This window comes from Pongo pygmaeus, chromosome 12 (assembly GCF_028885625.2).
Source record: "Pongo pygmaeus isolate AG05252 chromosome 12, NHGRI_mPonPyg2-v2.0_pri, whole genome shotgun sequence".
Lineage (NCBI taxonomy): Eukaryota > Metazoa > Chordata > Mammalia > Primates > Hominidae > Pongo > Pongo pygmaeus.
In genome coordinates, this window is record NC_072385.2 from 90,237,371 (window position 1) to 90,252,832 (window position 15,462).

Genomic DNA, 15,462 nt, shown 5'->3' on the forward strand with positions numbered 1-15,462 from the left:
GCTCCTCACTTCCTCCCAGACGGGGTGGCGGCCAGGCAGAGGCGCTCCTCACTTCCCAGACGGGGCGGTCGGGCAGAGGTGCTCCTCACTTCCTCCCAGACGGGGTGGCGGCCGGGCAGAGGTGCTCCTCACCTCCCAGACGGGGCGGCCGCGCAGAGGCGCTCCTCACCTCCCAGACGGGGTGGCCGGGCAGAGGTGCTCCTCACTTCCTCCCAGACGGGGTGGCGGCTGGGCAGAGGTGCTCCTCACCTCCCAGACGGGGCGGCCGGGCAGAGGCACTCCTCCCTTCCCAGACGGAGTGGCCAGGCAGAGGCGCTCCTCACCTCCCAGAGTGGGCGGCCGGGCAGAGGCGCTCCTCACTTCCCAGAGTGGGCGGCCGGGCAGAGGCGCTCCTCACTTCCCATAGGGGGTGGCAGCCGGGCAGAGGCGCTCCTCACTTCCCATAGGGGGTGGCAGCCGGGCAGAGGCGCTCCTCACTTCCCAGATGGGGCAGCTGGGCAGAGGTGCTCCTCGCTTCCTCCCAGACGGGGTGGCGGCCAGGCAGAGGCGCTCCTCACCTCCCAGATGGGGCGGCCGGGCAGAGGCGCTCCTCACCTCCCAGAGTGGGCGGCCGGGCAGAGGCGCTCCTCACTTCCCAGAGTGGGCGGCCGGGCAGAGGCGCTCCTCACTTCCCATAGGGGGTGGCAGCCGGGCAGAGGCGCTCCTCACTTCCCAGATGGGGCAGCTGGGCAGAGGTGCTCCTCACTTCCTCCCAGACGGGGTGGCGGCCAGGCAGAGGCGCTCCTCACCTCCCAGACGGGGCGGCCGGGCAGAGGCGCTCCTCACCTCCCAGAGTGGGCGGCCGGGCAGAGGCGCTCCTCACTTCCCAGAGTGGGCGGCCGGGCAGAGGCGCTCCTCACTTCCCATAGCGGGTGGCAGCCGGGCAGAGGCGCTCCTCACTTCCCAGATGGGGCAGCTGGGCAGAGGTGCTCCTCACTTCCTCCCAGACGGGGTGGCGGCCAGGCAGAGGCGCTCCTCACCTCCCAGACAGGGCGGCTGGGCAGAGGCGCTCCTCACCTCCCAGAAGGGGTGGCTGGGCAGAGGCGCTCCTCACTTCCCAGACGGGGCGGCCGGGCAGAGGCGCTCCTCCCTTCCCAGACGGAGTGGCCAGGCAGAGGCGCTCCTCACTTCCCAGATGGGGTGGCGGCCAGGCAGAGGCGCTCCTCACTTCCCAGATGGGACAACCGGGCAGAGGCGCTCCTCACTTCCTCCCAGACGGGGTGGCGGCCAGGCAGAGGCGCTCCTCACCTCCCAGACGGGGCGGCCGGGCAGAGGTGCTCCTCATCTCCCAGACGGGGCAGCCGGGCAGAGGCGCTCCTCACTTCCTCCCAGACGGCGTGGCAGCCGGGCAGAGGTGCTCCTCACATCCCAGAGGATGGGCGGCCGGGCAGAGGCGCTCCTCACTTCCCAGATAGGGCGGCCAGGCAGAGGGGCTCCTCACATCCCAGACGATGGGCGGCCAGGCAGAGATGCTCCTCACTTCCTAGACGGGGTGGCGGCGGGGCAGAGGCTGTAATCTTAGCACTTTAAGAGGCCAAGGCAGGAGGCTGGTAGGTGGAGGTTGCAGCGAGCCGAGATCACACCACTGCACTCCAGCCTGAGCACCATTGAGCGTTGAGTTAGCGAGACTCCGTCTGCAATCCCAGCACCTCGGGAGGCCGAGGCAGGCAGATCACTCGAGGCCAGGAGCTGGAGACCAGCCCGGTCAACACGGCGAAACCCCGTCTCCACCAAAAATACAAAAACCATCCAGGCGTGGCGGCGCGCGCCTGCAATCCCAGGCACTCGGCAGGCGGAGGCAGGAGAGTCACAGGAGCCCGAGGCAGGGAGGTTGCAGCGAGCCGAGATCATGGCAGTACAGTCCAGCTTCAATAACAGCGGGAGACCGAAAAAAGAAGGAGAGGGAGACCGAAGAAGGGAGAGGGAGAGGGAGGGGGAGGGGGAGGGGGAGGGGGAGGGGGAGGGGGAGGGGGAGGGAGAGGGAGAGGGAGAGGGGTTGTTGGATTTAAGAAAGTAATTTTTCATGTGTTTTCTTAAGATTTCTGGGAGAAACATTATAGTTTGTTTTCCTATATCATTATGTCTTCTAGAGTAAGGAGAATAATTATAGATGCTTGAAATGTGGCTTAAAGTAAAAAGTCTGGCAAGGGAGAGGAGAAAATAAGCTAGATCTTAATACATTACCTGCAGAGTGGATTATTTACTAGAAAGTCAGGCTTTCCATTTAGTAAACTGCACAAACCATTTCTTACCCGTATGATAAGCCTGTAATTGAGAGTATTTTGCAGTGAAAGCCAAAGGCACAGACTCCCATTGTGAAGAGGAATCCTTTGAGGTTGCCAACTCTTGCCTAGAAAATTGTGCATCTTCCTGTAAGAGATACACACTTCTGGAATTCTGTCTAAGAGCATTGCATAACTACTCTTGAGGACACAGAGTTTACCTTTTATACTTACAGGAAGTAGAGCAATGTCTTTATACTGTCAGTAGAGTCAGAGAGGTAGGAATGTGGCTTGACCATCAGGAATGCTGGAGATCATAAAAGTGATTGTCAGAAATATCAATATTGCTTTCTTCAAGCCATTAGTTCCAGATGAACCAAGAAATATTTTCTGTGAAAGGACTTTCAGAGAGTGAAGCCTGGTGATTCATCCAACTTTTTAGTAAAGTTCAAACTATCAGAAATGAGTGATTCATTTTTTTTTTGAAAAGACTATTTTTTGAGAGCCTAAACAGTAATACATGTGCACTGCAGAAATTTTGAAAATAAAGAAAAGCATAATAAGAACAGTAAAAGTCACCTGTTAAATTACCATACAGATATGAGCATTCTGATTCATTTTCTTTCTCTTTTTTTATGTGTGGGCTTTACATGTGCATAGTACATGTATGCATACATATCCACAAAAGGCTGCATAAATATATATGTGTTTTTATTTTCTTTCTAATTTCATAATACTAATAATTTTATTTCTTGGGATCTTCCTTTTTAACACTTTATGAAGGAAACATTTCTATTTAGTTTGCTTTACTAGAGGAAATAAATATAGCTGTAATGATCAACACTGTTACTTAATAATATCAATGGTTATATTTTCTTCTGTATAAAAATCTAAGATAAAATTTATAAGTCAACCTATTTAATGGATGTGAAGAAGTATTCACTTACAAAAACAATTTACAAAAGCATTCTCTGTTGAAGTGATTTTAAGTGTGATTTTTCCTTAATGCATGCGAAATATGGTTTGATTTGCAGAACTTTGATTTGTACACATCCTCTTAGGAATATAACTGTGCCTAAAGCTGGCTACATCTGTACTTTTGACTTAATTGTTTTTCCTGATAAGTTAGGGAAAACACACATGTAAAATGAACTTAATTTTAACTTGCAATAAAGAAACATTTTTCAGAAAGCATTCATGTATATATTTAATTTGTTTTTACAGACTCCTTAGTCTTTCGTATTGAAACCATACAGATCTCTCAAACTTTGCTACTTAGTAAGCATTTTTAAAATATAGAGAAATGTAGTATGTAAATATTTTCAGCATTAGACATATCTACTTACTGTATTGTAGATGTTATGTTAAGCACTAGAAATACAAGGATAACACACAATCATAATAATGGCTGTCTTATTGAGTATTTCTCATGTACCTGGCATAATTTACATTGCATTGATTATCTTTGTAGGTTCTGTTATCCAGGTAGGTTCTGTTATAATCCTCATTTTACAGATGAAGAAAACAAGGCTCAGAGAGATGAAATAACTCTGCCTAAGGACACAAAACTATGACCTGTCCAACTCCAGAATCTGTGCTATTGTAGAGGAGATGTTTGAGTATTTTAGGAATACAAAGGAGGTACATTTTACCTACCTTCTGGGGTTTTGGCCCTATTTTCTTAGGAAACAGAGCTGGAAGTAAAGCCCAGGTCCTAACATTTTATTGAATGGTACTAACCAAGACCAGCAGGAATGAAAGAAAAAGGGAAGTGAGGCAAGGAAAGATGAATCATACTACCAAGGGAACCTTAACCTTGCAGAAAATCTGAGCTGGTTGTCTTGTACATGGTACATCTTCTAGCCAGACCATGTGAAACTACCACCTTTTGGAACAGCCCAATATGTTTGTCTTTTACTGGTCAAAGTTCATCCTTGGGGCATTACCACAATTTGGGCAGGTGTTGGCACAACCCTTGGGCAGCTGCTAGGGAAGCCAGATCGCACGTCCAGTGATGTGGCATCTCATCTGAGTCTGAAAGTGGCTGGATGAACCAGAGCCTCCATGGATATAGTTGGGACAGACCTGAGGTTTGAAATAATGACTTCTACTGTGTTGAAAAGCCCTGCATAAAAGAAATTTATAGCAGGGGAGTCATGGGATGTGATTGATGTAGGTAAAAGTGGAGACTCGATTGTAAGATAGCAAGAGGGAAGGAAGAAGACCAATCAGGAAGCTATTGTAATAGTTCTGCCAAAAGGTGGTGGTGGCTCAGCAAAGATGGTGAGAAGTGATAGTCTTTAACATATTATTTATATTAAAAATATTTCAGAGATTAAACCAACCAGTTTAGTTAAAAATCTAAGTTAAGAGAAAGTAATTTGTAGAACCCGAGAATTTACTAGGCAGTTTTTTTTAAAAAATATCACTCATCTCTCTTTATTATGTTCAGTGACTAGGGGAGGCCTGATCTTCTTTCCCTGCATCCTCATCCTCATTGCAGGACAGGCAATTCTCGGCTTTCCCAGTGGAGCCCGCCCAAAAACTCCACTGAGTATGCCACTTTGAGTCTTTCTAAGACCCACACTGGGTTTATTTTTATTTTTATTTTAGACGGAGTCTCGCTCTGTCGCCAGGCTGGAGTGCAGTGGCATGATATCATCTCACTGCAACCTCTGCCTCCCGGGTTCAAGCGATTCTCCTGCCTCAGCCTCACTAGTAGCTGGGACTACAGGCACATGCTACCACGCCCAGCTAATTCTTGTATTTTTAGTAGAGACAGGGTTTCACCATGTTGGCTAGAATGGTCTCAATCTCTTGACCTTGTGATCCACCCGCCTTGTCCTCCCAGAGTGCTGGAATTACAGGTGTGAGCCACTGCGCCTGGCCTATATTTTTAACTGGTGTATATTTAGCTTGCTTCTCCCAGGCTAATCTGGTTCATAGCATGCAGTGGGTTTCAAAGGAGGGTAGGAAAAAGATCCTCTCAGATCTGCCCAGTAGTGCTGCCATGCCATGGCTGCTCTGTGCCTCTGTTGGCACCAGCATCTCCAGGCTCTCTGATAATTATGAGGTTGCCACAAGGGTGCCACGCTGAGAGCTGTGTGCTGCTGATACCTGGCTGTGCTCTATTCATTGTGCCGCATGCCTTGGCGTGGAGCTTCATTGACCTAGAGGAAGAGGAACCTTTTTTCTAATTCACTCATATGTACTATATGGGCTAGTTGAAACCCTGTCTCTTCTTTTGTCTGCTCATAGGTGAAGTGTCTTGCTACTTTGGAAGAGGGTCAGCAGAAACTCTAGGACATGGCTGGCCCTCCCTTTAATCATAGGCCCAGAAATCCCAGCACGGTTTTCCTGTATTACAGATAATAGACTTGTGACCCAAAGTTTTAACTGTCTTTTCACGGTCACATGGCTAAGAAGTGATGGAAGGTGAATTAGAACCCAAATCTCATTTAGTTTTTTCAGAAAATATTTTTTTCTGCTACCACGTACACAAGACAAAATATTAAGTGTCATATGTGGATCCCATCCTTAAGAAATTGACTGCCTATTAAGGATAAGGTGTATGGTGTGTAAATGACCATATTACATAGTGATTGCACATAGTAGGCTGTCCTTTCATACTTTCCAAATATTTTTCAAGGGAGCATTTCTATTATATAAGAAAAGCTATGTACATAGATAAGAAAAATATACACATATATACATGTGCACACACACACAGAAGGCTTTGTGTAACCCAGTTTTAATTACCTAACTGTTCTGTATTTTTTTGTGTGTGTGTGACAGAGTCTTACTGTGTTGCCCAGGCTTGAGTGCAGTGGCACCATCTCGGCTCACTGCAGCCTCCACCTCCCAGGTTCAAGTGATTCTCCTGCCTCAGCCTTCTGAGTAGCTGGGATTACAGGCGCCCGCCACCACGTCCAGCTAATTTTTATGTTTTTAGTAGAGATGGGATTTCACCATGTTGGCCAGGCTGGTTTCGAACTCCTGACCTCAAGCAATCCATCTGCCTCGGCCTCCCAAAGTGCTGGGATTACAGGTGTAAGCCACTGCACCCAGCCTCTTCTGTATCTTAAACGAGTCTACATGAAAGCTTTTTCATGCAAGAAAGGAAAGAAAAAGTTATACACTCTGTGAATAGAAGAGAAATATTTTGGTAACAGTTGTCAGTTTGCAGTCGAATTCCAAGTTCCTATCAACCATGTATTTAGGGCTTGATGGAGAAGGAGGTCAGGAGCAGGAAGTGTTTCCCTCGTGAGAAGGATAGATTTTAGCTGGGATTAAAGTCATGCATTACTTAATGACAGGAATTAATTCTGAGAAATCTTTTGTTTGGGGATTTCATTGTTGTGTGAACATCATATCGTATACATGCACAAACCTAGATGTATAGCCTACTTCACACCTAGGCTGTATGATATAGCCTATTATTCCTAGGCTACAAACTGTACAGCATGCTATCATACTGAGTATGCTACCGTGCTGAGTTTGTAGGCAATTGTAACACAGTGATAATTATTTGTACGTCTAAACATAGAAAAAGTACAGTAAAAATACGATATTATAATCGTATGGGATTATCATTAAATATGTGGTCCATTGTTGACCACTGTCATTTTGTGGTTCATTACAGCTATTATCATTTCTCCATTTTTAACTTTACTACTACTTACCCTTTTCTGTCTTTACTCTCCTTTTTACTTATTAATGGCAATAACTGTGGTTACTTTTGCACCAACCTAATATGTTTTCCATCTATCCTTCCAAAAAGGGACATGTTTTATTGCCAATACTACTAATGTATTACTCACATTAAGATTGCTATCAATGATTCATATTAGCATTTATTGTCAGTGAATTAGGAGTCGATAATGTAGTTAGTCACAATCTCTTTCTCAATTCTCTGTCTACTTCAGTTTCCTCCTTGTTAGCTTTATTTATAGTGGATGGGAACAGAAAATATGGATGAAATACTAAAACATAAAAAGCAATACCTGAAACAGATATCCTTGAACCATTCATACTGTCACACAGAAATCTAGGGGACACTCTTCTGTCTTAAGTAGGAAGTAGGCTTTCATGCCAGTTATTTTGCTCTATATTTACAATAACTCTTTTAAATGTTCTTCTGTATAACTTATACAGTTCTAAAACAGAGTATGTATTTTTCAACCTACAAAAGTCAATTACAGTAGTCCCCTCCTCAAATTTGAGGAGAATGCATTCCAAGACCCCCAGTCGATGCCTGAAACCATGGTTAGTGCTAAACCCTATGGATTATGCTTTTTCCTATACATACATACTTGTGATAAAGTTTAATTTATAAATTAGATATCATAAGAGATAACGATTATAACAATAGACCGTAATAAAAGTTAAGTGAATGTGATTGCTCTCAAATTACCTTAGTGTACTATACCACAGGTAACTGAAACCACAGAAAGCAAAACTGCCAATGAGGGAGGACCATTGGAATGTAATATACCATGTGAATAGACTAAAGGACAAAAACCACATGATTAAGCAGATACAGAAGAGGCATTTGACAAAATCTAATGCCATTTTATGTGAAAAGAAACTAAGAATGGAAGGGAAATTTCTCAACCTCAATGGAAAATCCATAGTCAACAATATACTTGATGGTAAAAGACTGAAATCTTCCTCTCTAAAATCAGGAACAAGACAAGGAAATCCACTCTTGTCACTCCTATTCAACATTGTACTGGAGTTCCTAGTAGGCCAACTAGAGAAGAATAAAAAATAAAAGTTATCCAGTAAAGGAAGATGCAAAACTATCTCTATTTTCTGATGACATGATCTTAATATAGAAAAATCCTAAGGAATCCACACACGTGCAAATTAAAGCTTGTCTATTAGCATGGTTTCAGGACAAAAGGTCATCATACAGAAATTGTACACTAGCAATGAAAAATCTAAAAATGAAATTAAGAAAACAGTTTCATTTATGATAGCATCAAAAAGAATAAAATACTTAGGAATAAATTTAGCAAAGGAACTGCAAGAGTTGTTCATTGAAAATTATCAAACGTTTTTTGAAGAAATTATAGGCCTAAATAAATGGAAAGATCTCCTGTGTTCATCACTGGAAGACTTAACTATTGTTAAGATGACGTGTTCCCCAAATTAATCTGTAGATTCAGCACAACCTCTGTTAAATCCCTTCTAGCTTTTTTTTTTTTTGCAGATCTTAAAATACATATGGAAATGTGAGGGACCCATAATAGCCAAAACAATCTTGAAAAAGAACAAAGTTGGAGGCCCCACAGGTCCCAATTTCAAAACTTAATGCAAAGCAACAGTAAATTAGATATTGTGGCATTGACATAAGGATAGGCATATAAATCAGCAGATTAGGATTGATTGTACAGAAATAAACCCCCACATTTAATAAAGGTGCCGAGACAATTCAGTAGAGAAAGAATAGCCTTCAACAAATGGTACTGGGACAACTGGATATCCACATGCAAAAGAATGAATGTGATCCCCATCTCATACCATATTCAGATGACTCAAAATGTATTAAAAACCTAAATGTAAAAGCTAAAACTATAAAACTTTTAGAAGAGGACCTGGGTAAATTTTTGTACCTTGGATTAGGTAACATTTAGTTAGATACGACACCTAAGGTACAAGCAATACAAAAATTGATAAATTAGACTGGCAATGAAAAAAATTGATAAATTAGACTTGATCAAAATTTAAAATGTCTGGCTGGGCATAGTGGCATGCACCTGTAGTCCCAGCTACTCGGAAGGCTGAGGCTGGAGGATTGTTTGAGCCCAGGAATTCAAGGCTGCAGTGAGCTATGATTACACCACTGCACTCCATCCTGGGCAACAGAGCAAGAAGCTGTCTCTAGAAAAGTTAAAAAAATTTTTTTTTTAAATAAAGCTTAACCAGCATCAAGAAAAAAATGTTTTTCAAAGGACACAATCAAGAAAGTATAAAGACAACCCACAGAATGGGAGAAAATATTTGCAAATTATACATCTGATAAGAGTGGAGTGTCCAGAATATATAAAGAACTCTTATAACTCAATAATAAACAACAACCCAATTTTAAAATAGACAAAGAATATTTATCTCCAAAAAAGATAGGCAGATGGCCAGTAAGCACACAAAAAGATACTTAACATCATTAGTCATGAGGGAAATGCTACAATGAGTTACCATTGCATGCCCACTAAAATAAAATGCATGGAAAATAACTAGTATTAGGGAGGATGCGGAGAAATTGGAGAACTGGTGAAATTGGAATGCTAATACATTGCTAGTGAGACTATGAAATGGTGCTACCACTTTGGCCGTTCTTTTGAAGGTTAAACATAGAGTTACTCTGTGACCAAGCAATACTACTTCTAGGTATATAGCCATGAGAAATGAAAACATGTTCACACAAAAACTTGTACATGAATATTCTTAGCAAAATTATTCATAATATTCCAAATTGGAAATAGCCCAAATGTCCATCAAATGAAGAATGGATTTTAAAAATATGGTATATCTATACAACGGGATATTATTAAGCCGTAAAAAAGGAATAACATACTGATACATGCTACAACATGGGGGAACCTTGAGAACATTATGCTAGGTGAAAGAAGCCAAACATTAAAGGCCACATACTACGTGATCCCATGTATATGAAGTATCCAGAAAAGGCAAGTTTGTAGAGACACAAAGTAGACTGTGCTTTCCTACTGCAGGAGAATAGAGAGTGATGACTGACAACTCCCGAGTTTCATTTTGAGGTAATGAAAATATTGTGGAATTTAGTTAGTGGTGATAGCATCACACTTTGTGAATATAGTAAAAACTACTGAATAACATCTCTTAAAATAATAAATTTTATATGTGAATTATACCTCAATTTAAAAAAGTAATTTAAAAGTGATTTTAAAACAATCATGCAGTCACCTTTGGAGGTTGGTATGGCATGAACTAATGATTCTGAAAATGATCAGTATATGGAAATAATTCTTTACTAACTGATGAACAGGGTAACCAAATAGCAGATGAGGAAAAGCTTTAAAAAAATAAAGTTTTTCTGAGGATGTAAATGATTAATGCAGAAGGCCTATAGAATATCGTGATTTTGCTACACCTAATGGAAAATGTAATGATCATCATTGATTGCTAATGAGGGCACTTTATAAAGGATATCTTAGTCCCTTCGGGCTGCTGTAACAAAATACCACAAATTTATTTCCCACAGTTTGGAGGCTGGGAAGTCCAAGATCAATATGCTGGCAGATTCAGTGTCTGGTGAAGGCCTACTTTCTGGTTCATAGATAGCACCTTTTAGCTGTGTCCTCACATGGTGGAAGAAGTGAGGCAGCTCACTGGGGCCTCTTTTATAAGGGCACTAATCGCATTCGTGAGAGCTCTACCCCCATGACTTAATTATTTCCCAAAGGCCTCCACCACCTAACTCCTTGTAGGTTAGAATTTCAACATATGAATTTTGGGGGAACATAAACATTCAGACCATATCAGGATGGATCAGGCAGATAGGATTAGAACCCTCTGGTCCATCTTAATATGACTAAAAAGACATGTGTCTCCTGCCGTCAGTCTATTGAATCAAAGGAGTTTTGTTTCAGAGGGTGCCCATTCACTTTGTAAAATAGTCCTCTACAGTTTTGTTTAAGGTGTGCATTTCTCAACATCTCCAGGCACTCCTGTTTTAATTTTACTGCATCTGGCAGCCTTTCTCAGGAAGTATGGCTTAGGGCAAGATGGAGTCTGTGTTTCTGTTTTCCTTTTCTTTTTGTGTTTTTGTGTGATTTCTGAGAGGAGAGAAGGTCCCAGATATCTTTACCAAGTCATCTTAGACCTAAAAGTCTTTGGGAACCACCTCACTAGATCAGGTAGAAGATAATCCAGACCTGAATGAGGGCAGAGATTATATTGATAAAGTAACAGCATGGATTGATTTGTTATTTGGGGATTAAATTAGGCAGGGCACATAGTAGGGCCTCCACGGATGTTTGATGGCTATTGAATGAACGAAAGTGAATCTGTTCAGTTTTAGGGTTTTATTGCAGCTTTGATATGGATTGTGCCAGTATATCTGTAAAGTTCACTTCTATGGCTGTCATGCATGACTTGAGTCAGTTCTGGGCTTCTAGAGGAGAGGTTACAAACTGGTGGCCAGTAGGACAAACTAGCCTACCACTGTTTTATTTGGTTTTCATAGTGGTTTTTTTTTTCCTTTAATTTCCTGCCAGCATTTCAAAATAGATTTCACATAAAAACCTGGGTTTCTGGCTTCTCTTGAAAAAGCAGATGATCTGGCAAAACTGGACTTATATTTCCTCATGGCAGCAACTCAGCTGACACTGATGCATTAGACCAAGTCCACTGCTGCCTGTGTCGCTCACTGTTCCTGTGAGCATTTGAGCTTGTGACTCTAAGGGCAGCGCTTTCAGGAAGCTGTTTTCTAAATCTTAACGTTACTTTTAGTGATCTTCCTACTTATATTGCTATTTAACACACCATGTGGTTATGTCACTTACTTAATTAGAGTGTAAGGTCTGTAATACCAGTAAGTATGTGTTTTCTGTTTCTGGATCTTATCCATGGTGCTGGTATAGGGCCTTACACACTGTAGCAAGGTGAGTACATATATATCTCTACACTGATTTTTACAGAGTAATTGAGGAAGCCTATAGTGCCAAAACAGTCAAGACCCTTTTATGATCTTCCAAAGCATCTTGACACATTGGTTTGGAAAAGATAGGAAAAAGATTATTATCATCTTGGAGAAATAATTTGTGTTTATTCATGGTAATTCCTGCCTCTTATCTTTACTAATGTTATCAGATAATTTCAGTATTGAAATTACTTGATAAGTTACTTGCATTGTGAAGCTGATAAGCAACATTTTGGATGTTAACTATTTTCTTAGCCGTATTAATTACCTGGATTCTTAGAAGTTAGGATTTTTGGATTTTCTTTTTGTTTTTTTAAAGACAGGTTCTCACTCTTTTGCCCAGGCTGGAGCACAGTGGCACAATCAGCTTACTGCAGCCTCAAACTCCTGGCCTTATGCAATCCTCCTGCCTCAGCCTTCTGACTACCTGGGACTATAGGCATGTGCCATGGCTGTAAAAACAACAACAACAAAAATCACAAACAAAACAAAAAAATCTCTAAACAAATACTTTTTTTTTTTTTTTTGAGATGGGGATCTTACTGTATTGCCCAGGCTGGTCTCAAACTCCTGGCCTCAAGCAGTCCTTCCACTTTAGCCTCCCAAGTAGCTGGGATTACAGGTGTAAGCCACTGGGCCTGGTTCTTTGAAGTTAGGTTTTATAAGTATTTTCTCATAGGTAAAATGATTTCAGAAAATAAGTGGAAAGAGCTGAGGTTTTACTGCGATCTTCATTGTCAGGAAGAATATAGAAAAATGAATTTTTAGAAAAGTGTTATTTGATGCTCTAAGTGCAGAGATATAATGAAAACTGTTGATGGTAATATTAGGAATATAGGAAAGGGCTGTGTTGTGTGCATGTGATTGGGTCGTAGAGCTCAATTTAAGTCATTGAATCGATGACTGTAAAGTTTTTTTTTAAAATTATTTTATAACACAAATCTGTCTTTTTAGCCTCACGCTAGCCAGTTAGGTAATGATTTTGAATCATCTAGTTTGAACATTGTAAATGTTGGTTTCATGCCAAGAATATTTAACCCTTATTGTGTTTTCATTTGTACATTAGGTGCGAAATTCATCCACACTTCTGTTTAGTGCCTTGATCACAAGAATTTTTGGAGTTAAAAGGGCAAAGGATGAACATTCCAAAACAAATAGGTAAGCTCCATTTACGGCTAACTTTACTTTTTTTTTTTAAATACAATATTGTCCTGGCCAAAAACAAATTTTGAAATTGTGCCTACTGTTATAGATTCATCTAGAGCATAAAACTATAAAAATACTATAATGAATTAACCTATGCTGCCAAGTTATAAACCCTTGGGCACAAATATCAACGGTTTAATAAGTGGACCTTTCAAAGTGACAAAAATTTAGCAAGGTAGCAAGGAGTGAAATGTAGAGCTTGTTTCTCCATGCAAAAGCTAGTGTTTTTTTTTTTTTTTAATTGCATCTTCTTTAAGTATTCCTGAATGTCTTAACTTTACTTGTATATATTATCCTAGCTTGTATAATATCTTTAATTTTATAGGTGGAAGTTTAAATGTTTATGATCCTCTCATTAGAACATCTCTCACATTACCTTTGCATTAATCTCTGGTACTAAGAGGAGCACCTATATGTGTTAACCACAAGAAATAAACAGTGCTTTTTACTTTTGGTCTTTAGTTTTATGTTTACCCTCTAATTTGTTTTTGTCTTAACAAAACAGCTTTTTTGTTATGCCTGAAAAGAAACCTGTGGAACCATTTTGCTTTTGGGTAGTTTTTAGATAAAAATGCACAAGATCTGTTTGTTTTTAAAGAAAAGCTTTGAATAGTTGTTCTTCAGCACTTAAGAGGATTTAATGGTAATCTAATTGACTTGCAATTGTTAACACTAGATGTCACTGTTGCTGCACATTTAATTACTTCCTTAACTTTATTTAGGACCCAGTTTGGCCCAGTGATCTTTCTCTTGAGGATCTAGAGTTATATTCAAAGCCCTATTCCCTTCTTACCTAAAAAAGTCATATGCTTCATATTTAAGTTTTAAGCTAATGTTTATTGAAATGCATTTTTGTGTGATGGAACTAAATCTTAGGAATTAAAAAAATATGAAATCATTTTGTGATGTACTAGTGATAATTCTAACGAAACCTACTATGGTATTTCCGAATTATCGTTTAAATTGCTTCTTGTCACCCTGTAACATTCACCATATATTTAAAAGGAAGGTAACTGGTTGTAAGTATAAATCCCTTGAGCATGTTCAGGCAATACCAGAGAGCTTTTTAATTTTTTTTTTAACTGAGTATTTTTTAAATAAATAACACATTACTCTTGTGGAGGGATGATTATGATTTTTATTTTTTAGCCTATTCTTAAAGAAATTCTTCCTGTCACTAACTTGAAATCACTAATATTTGTTTTTCCTTAGCTTTGTCTATTTTGTTAATAATTCTCCAGTGTGCTACAGTTTAAAACAGTTGGGTCATGTTATAAGGCCTTGATAAATACTGGTATAAATGAAATATGATATTAAGTCATCAAACAAGTAAAATTAATGTTTAAGACTGAACTTGAAGAAAATTTGTTTTGTTTTTTATGAAGTGATTCTTGAATGTATTTATAAGTATATATACATTTTACTATGTGTAGGAGAAAATGATCAGAAAATGAGAAAACCTTATTTAGGTTGTATCTGAGGGAGGAATAATAGGGCAGTGATACCATACAATTTTAATTTTTTGCCAAAGTTACAATGATGGAAACCTCCATTATAAATTTATTCCTCTTGGATAGGAAAGATTACAAAATATATAAGGTTTCTAGAAAAAAAGGAAATAGGAATGAGACAGTTTTTAACTGTGAAGAATGTGAGAGCTTTTAATTTTAGTAATCTGAAGATCAGTATGGACCATTATGTGTACAAGGCTTCTGTTCCCTGTTTAACCCATGAAGATATATTTCTTGGCAGCTCCCATTAGGTTTGCTTTGCAAAACCTTTAGTGTCTTAAATTTGCAGTTGCTTGTGATGGTTCTTTTAGTTGTAGTTTGTTTAATTATGTCACTTTTTGTTGAAATGTTTATATGCCTGTTCCTTCCAATATTAACTTCCTGAAGGAAGGACCTTTTTCATCTGTTCTGGGTATGTAATGGGCACTTTAAGAAGGCTAGTAATAATGATATCTTGGTTGGTTACTTATCCACCGGATAACTAACCTCAGCCGGTGACACATCTCACAAGTCAGTTGTTTCCTATCACAACCACAGATTGTCCTGCTCGCAATTTGGAAATGTGTGTTCTTGGTCAGAGGGAACTGGACATAAAAAGAACGTCTGCTTTTTCCATCTAATGGGAAATAAAGGTCTAACTTGGAGTAAACAAACCTGGTTTCTAGGCATTTTGCTGCCACTGGAGATGACCTTAATAGGCCCCCTTATCCACTTTGCACTTCAGTTTCTCCATCTATATACCAGGAATAATAAGATCTGTGCTGTGTACTCCTAGGGCTATTGTGAGGATAAAACAAAC

The 15,462-nt window shown here is 40.5% G+C and overlaps 1 protein-coding gene across 10 annotated transcripts in view; it reads left to right on the forward strand.

The window, feature by feature from the left end:
* THADA (THADA armadillo repeat containing) overlaps window positions 1-15,462 on the forward strand; it is a 366,352-nt gene that overhangs the window by 94,245 nt on the left and 256,645 nt on the right. For all 10 annotated transcript variants that reach the window (XM_054475156.2, XM_063648769.1, XM_054475159.2 and 7 more), the window contains one exon: window positions 13,013-13,104. In XM_054475156.2, coding sequence (XP_054331131.1) covers window positions 13,013-13,104 — 92 coding nt within the window. The remainder of the gene's footprint in view (window positions 1-13,012; window positions 13,105-15,462) is intronic.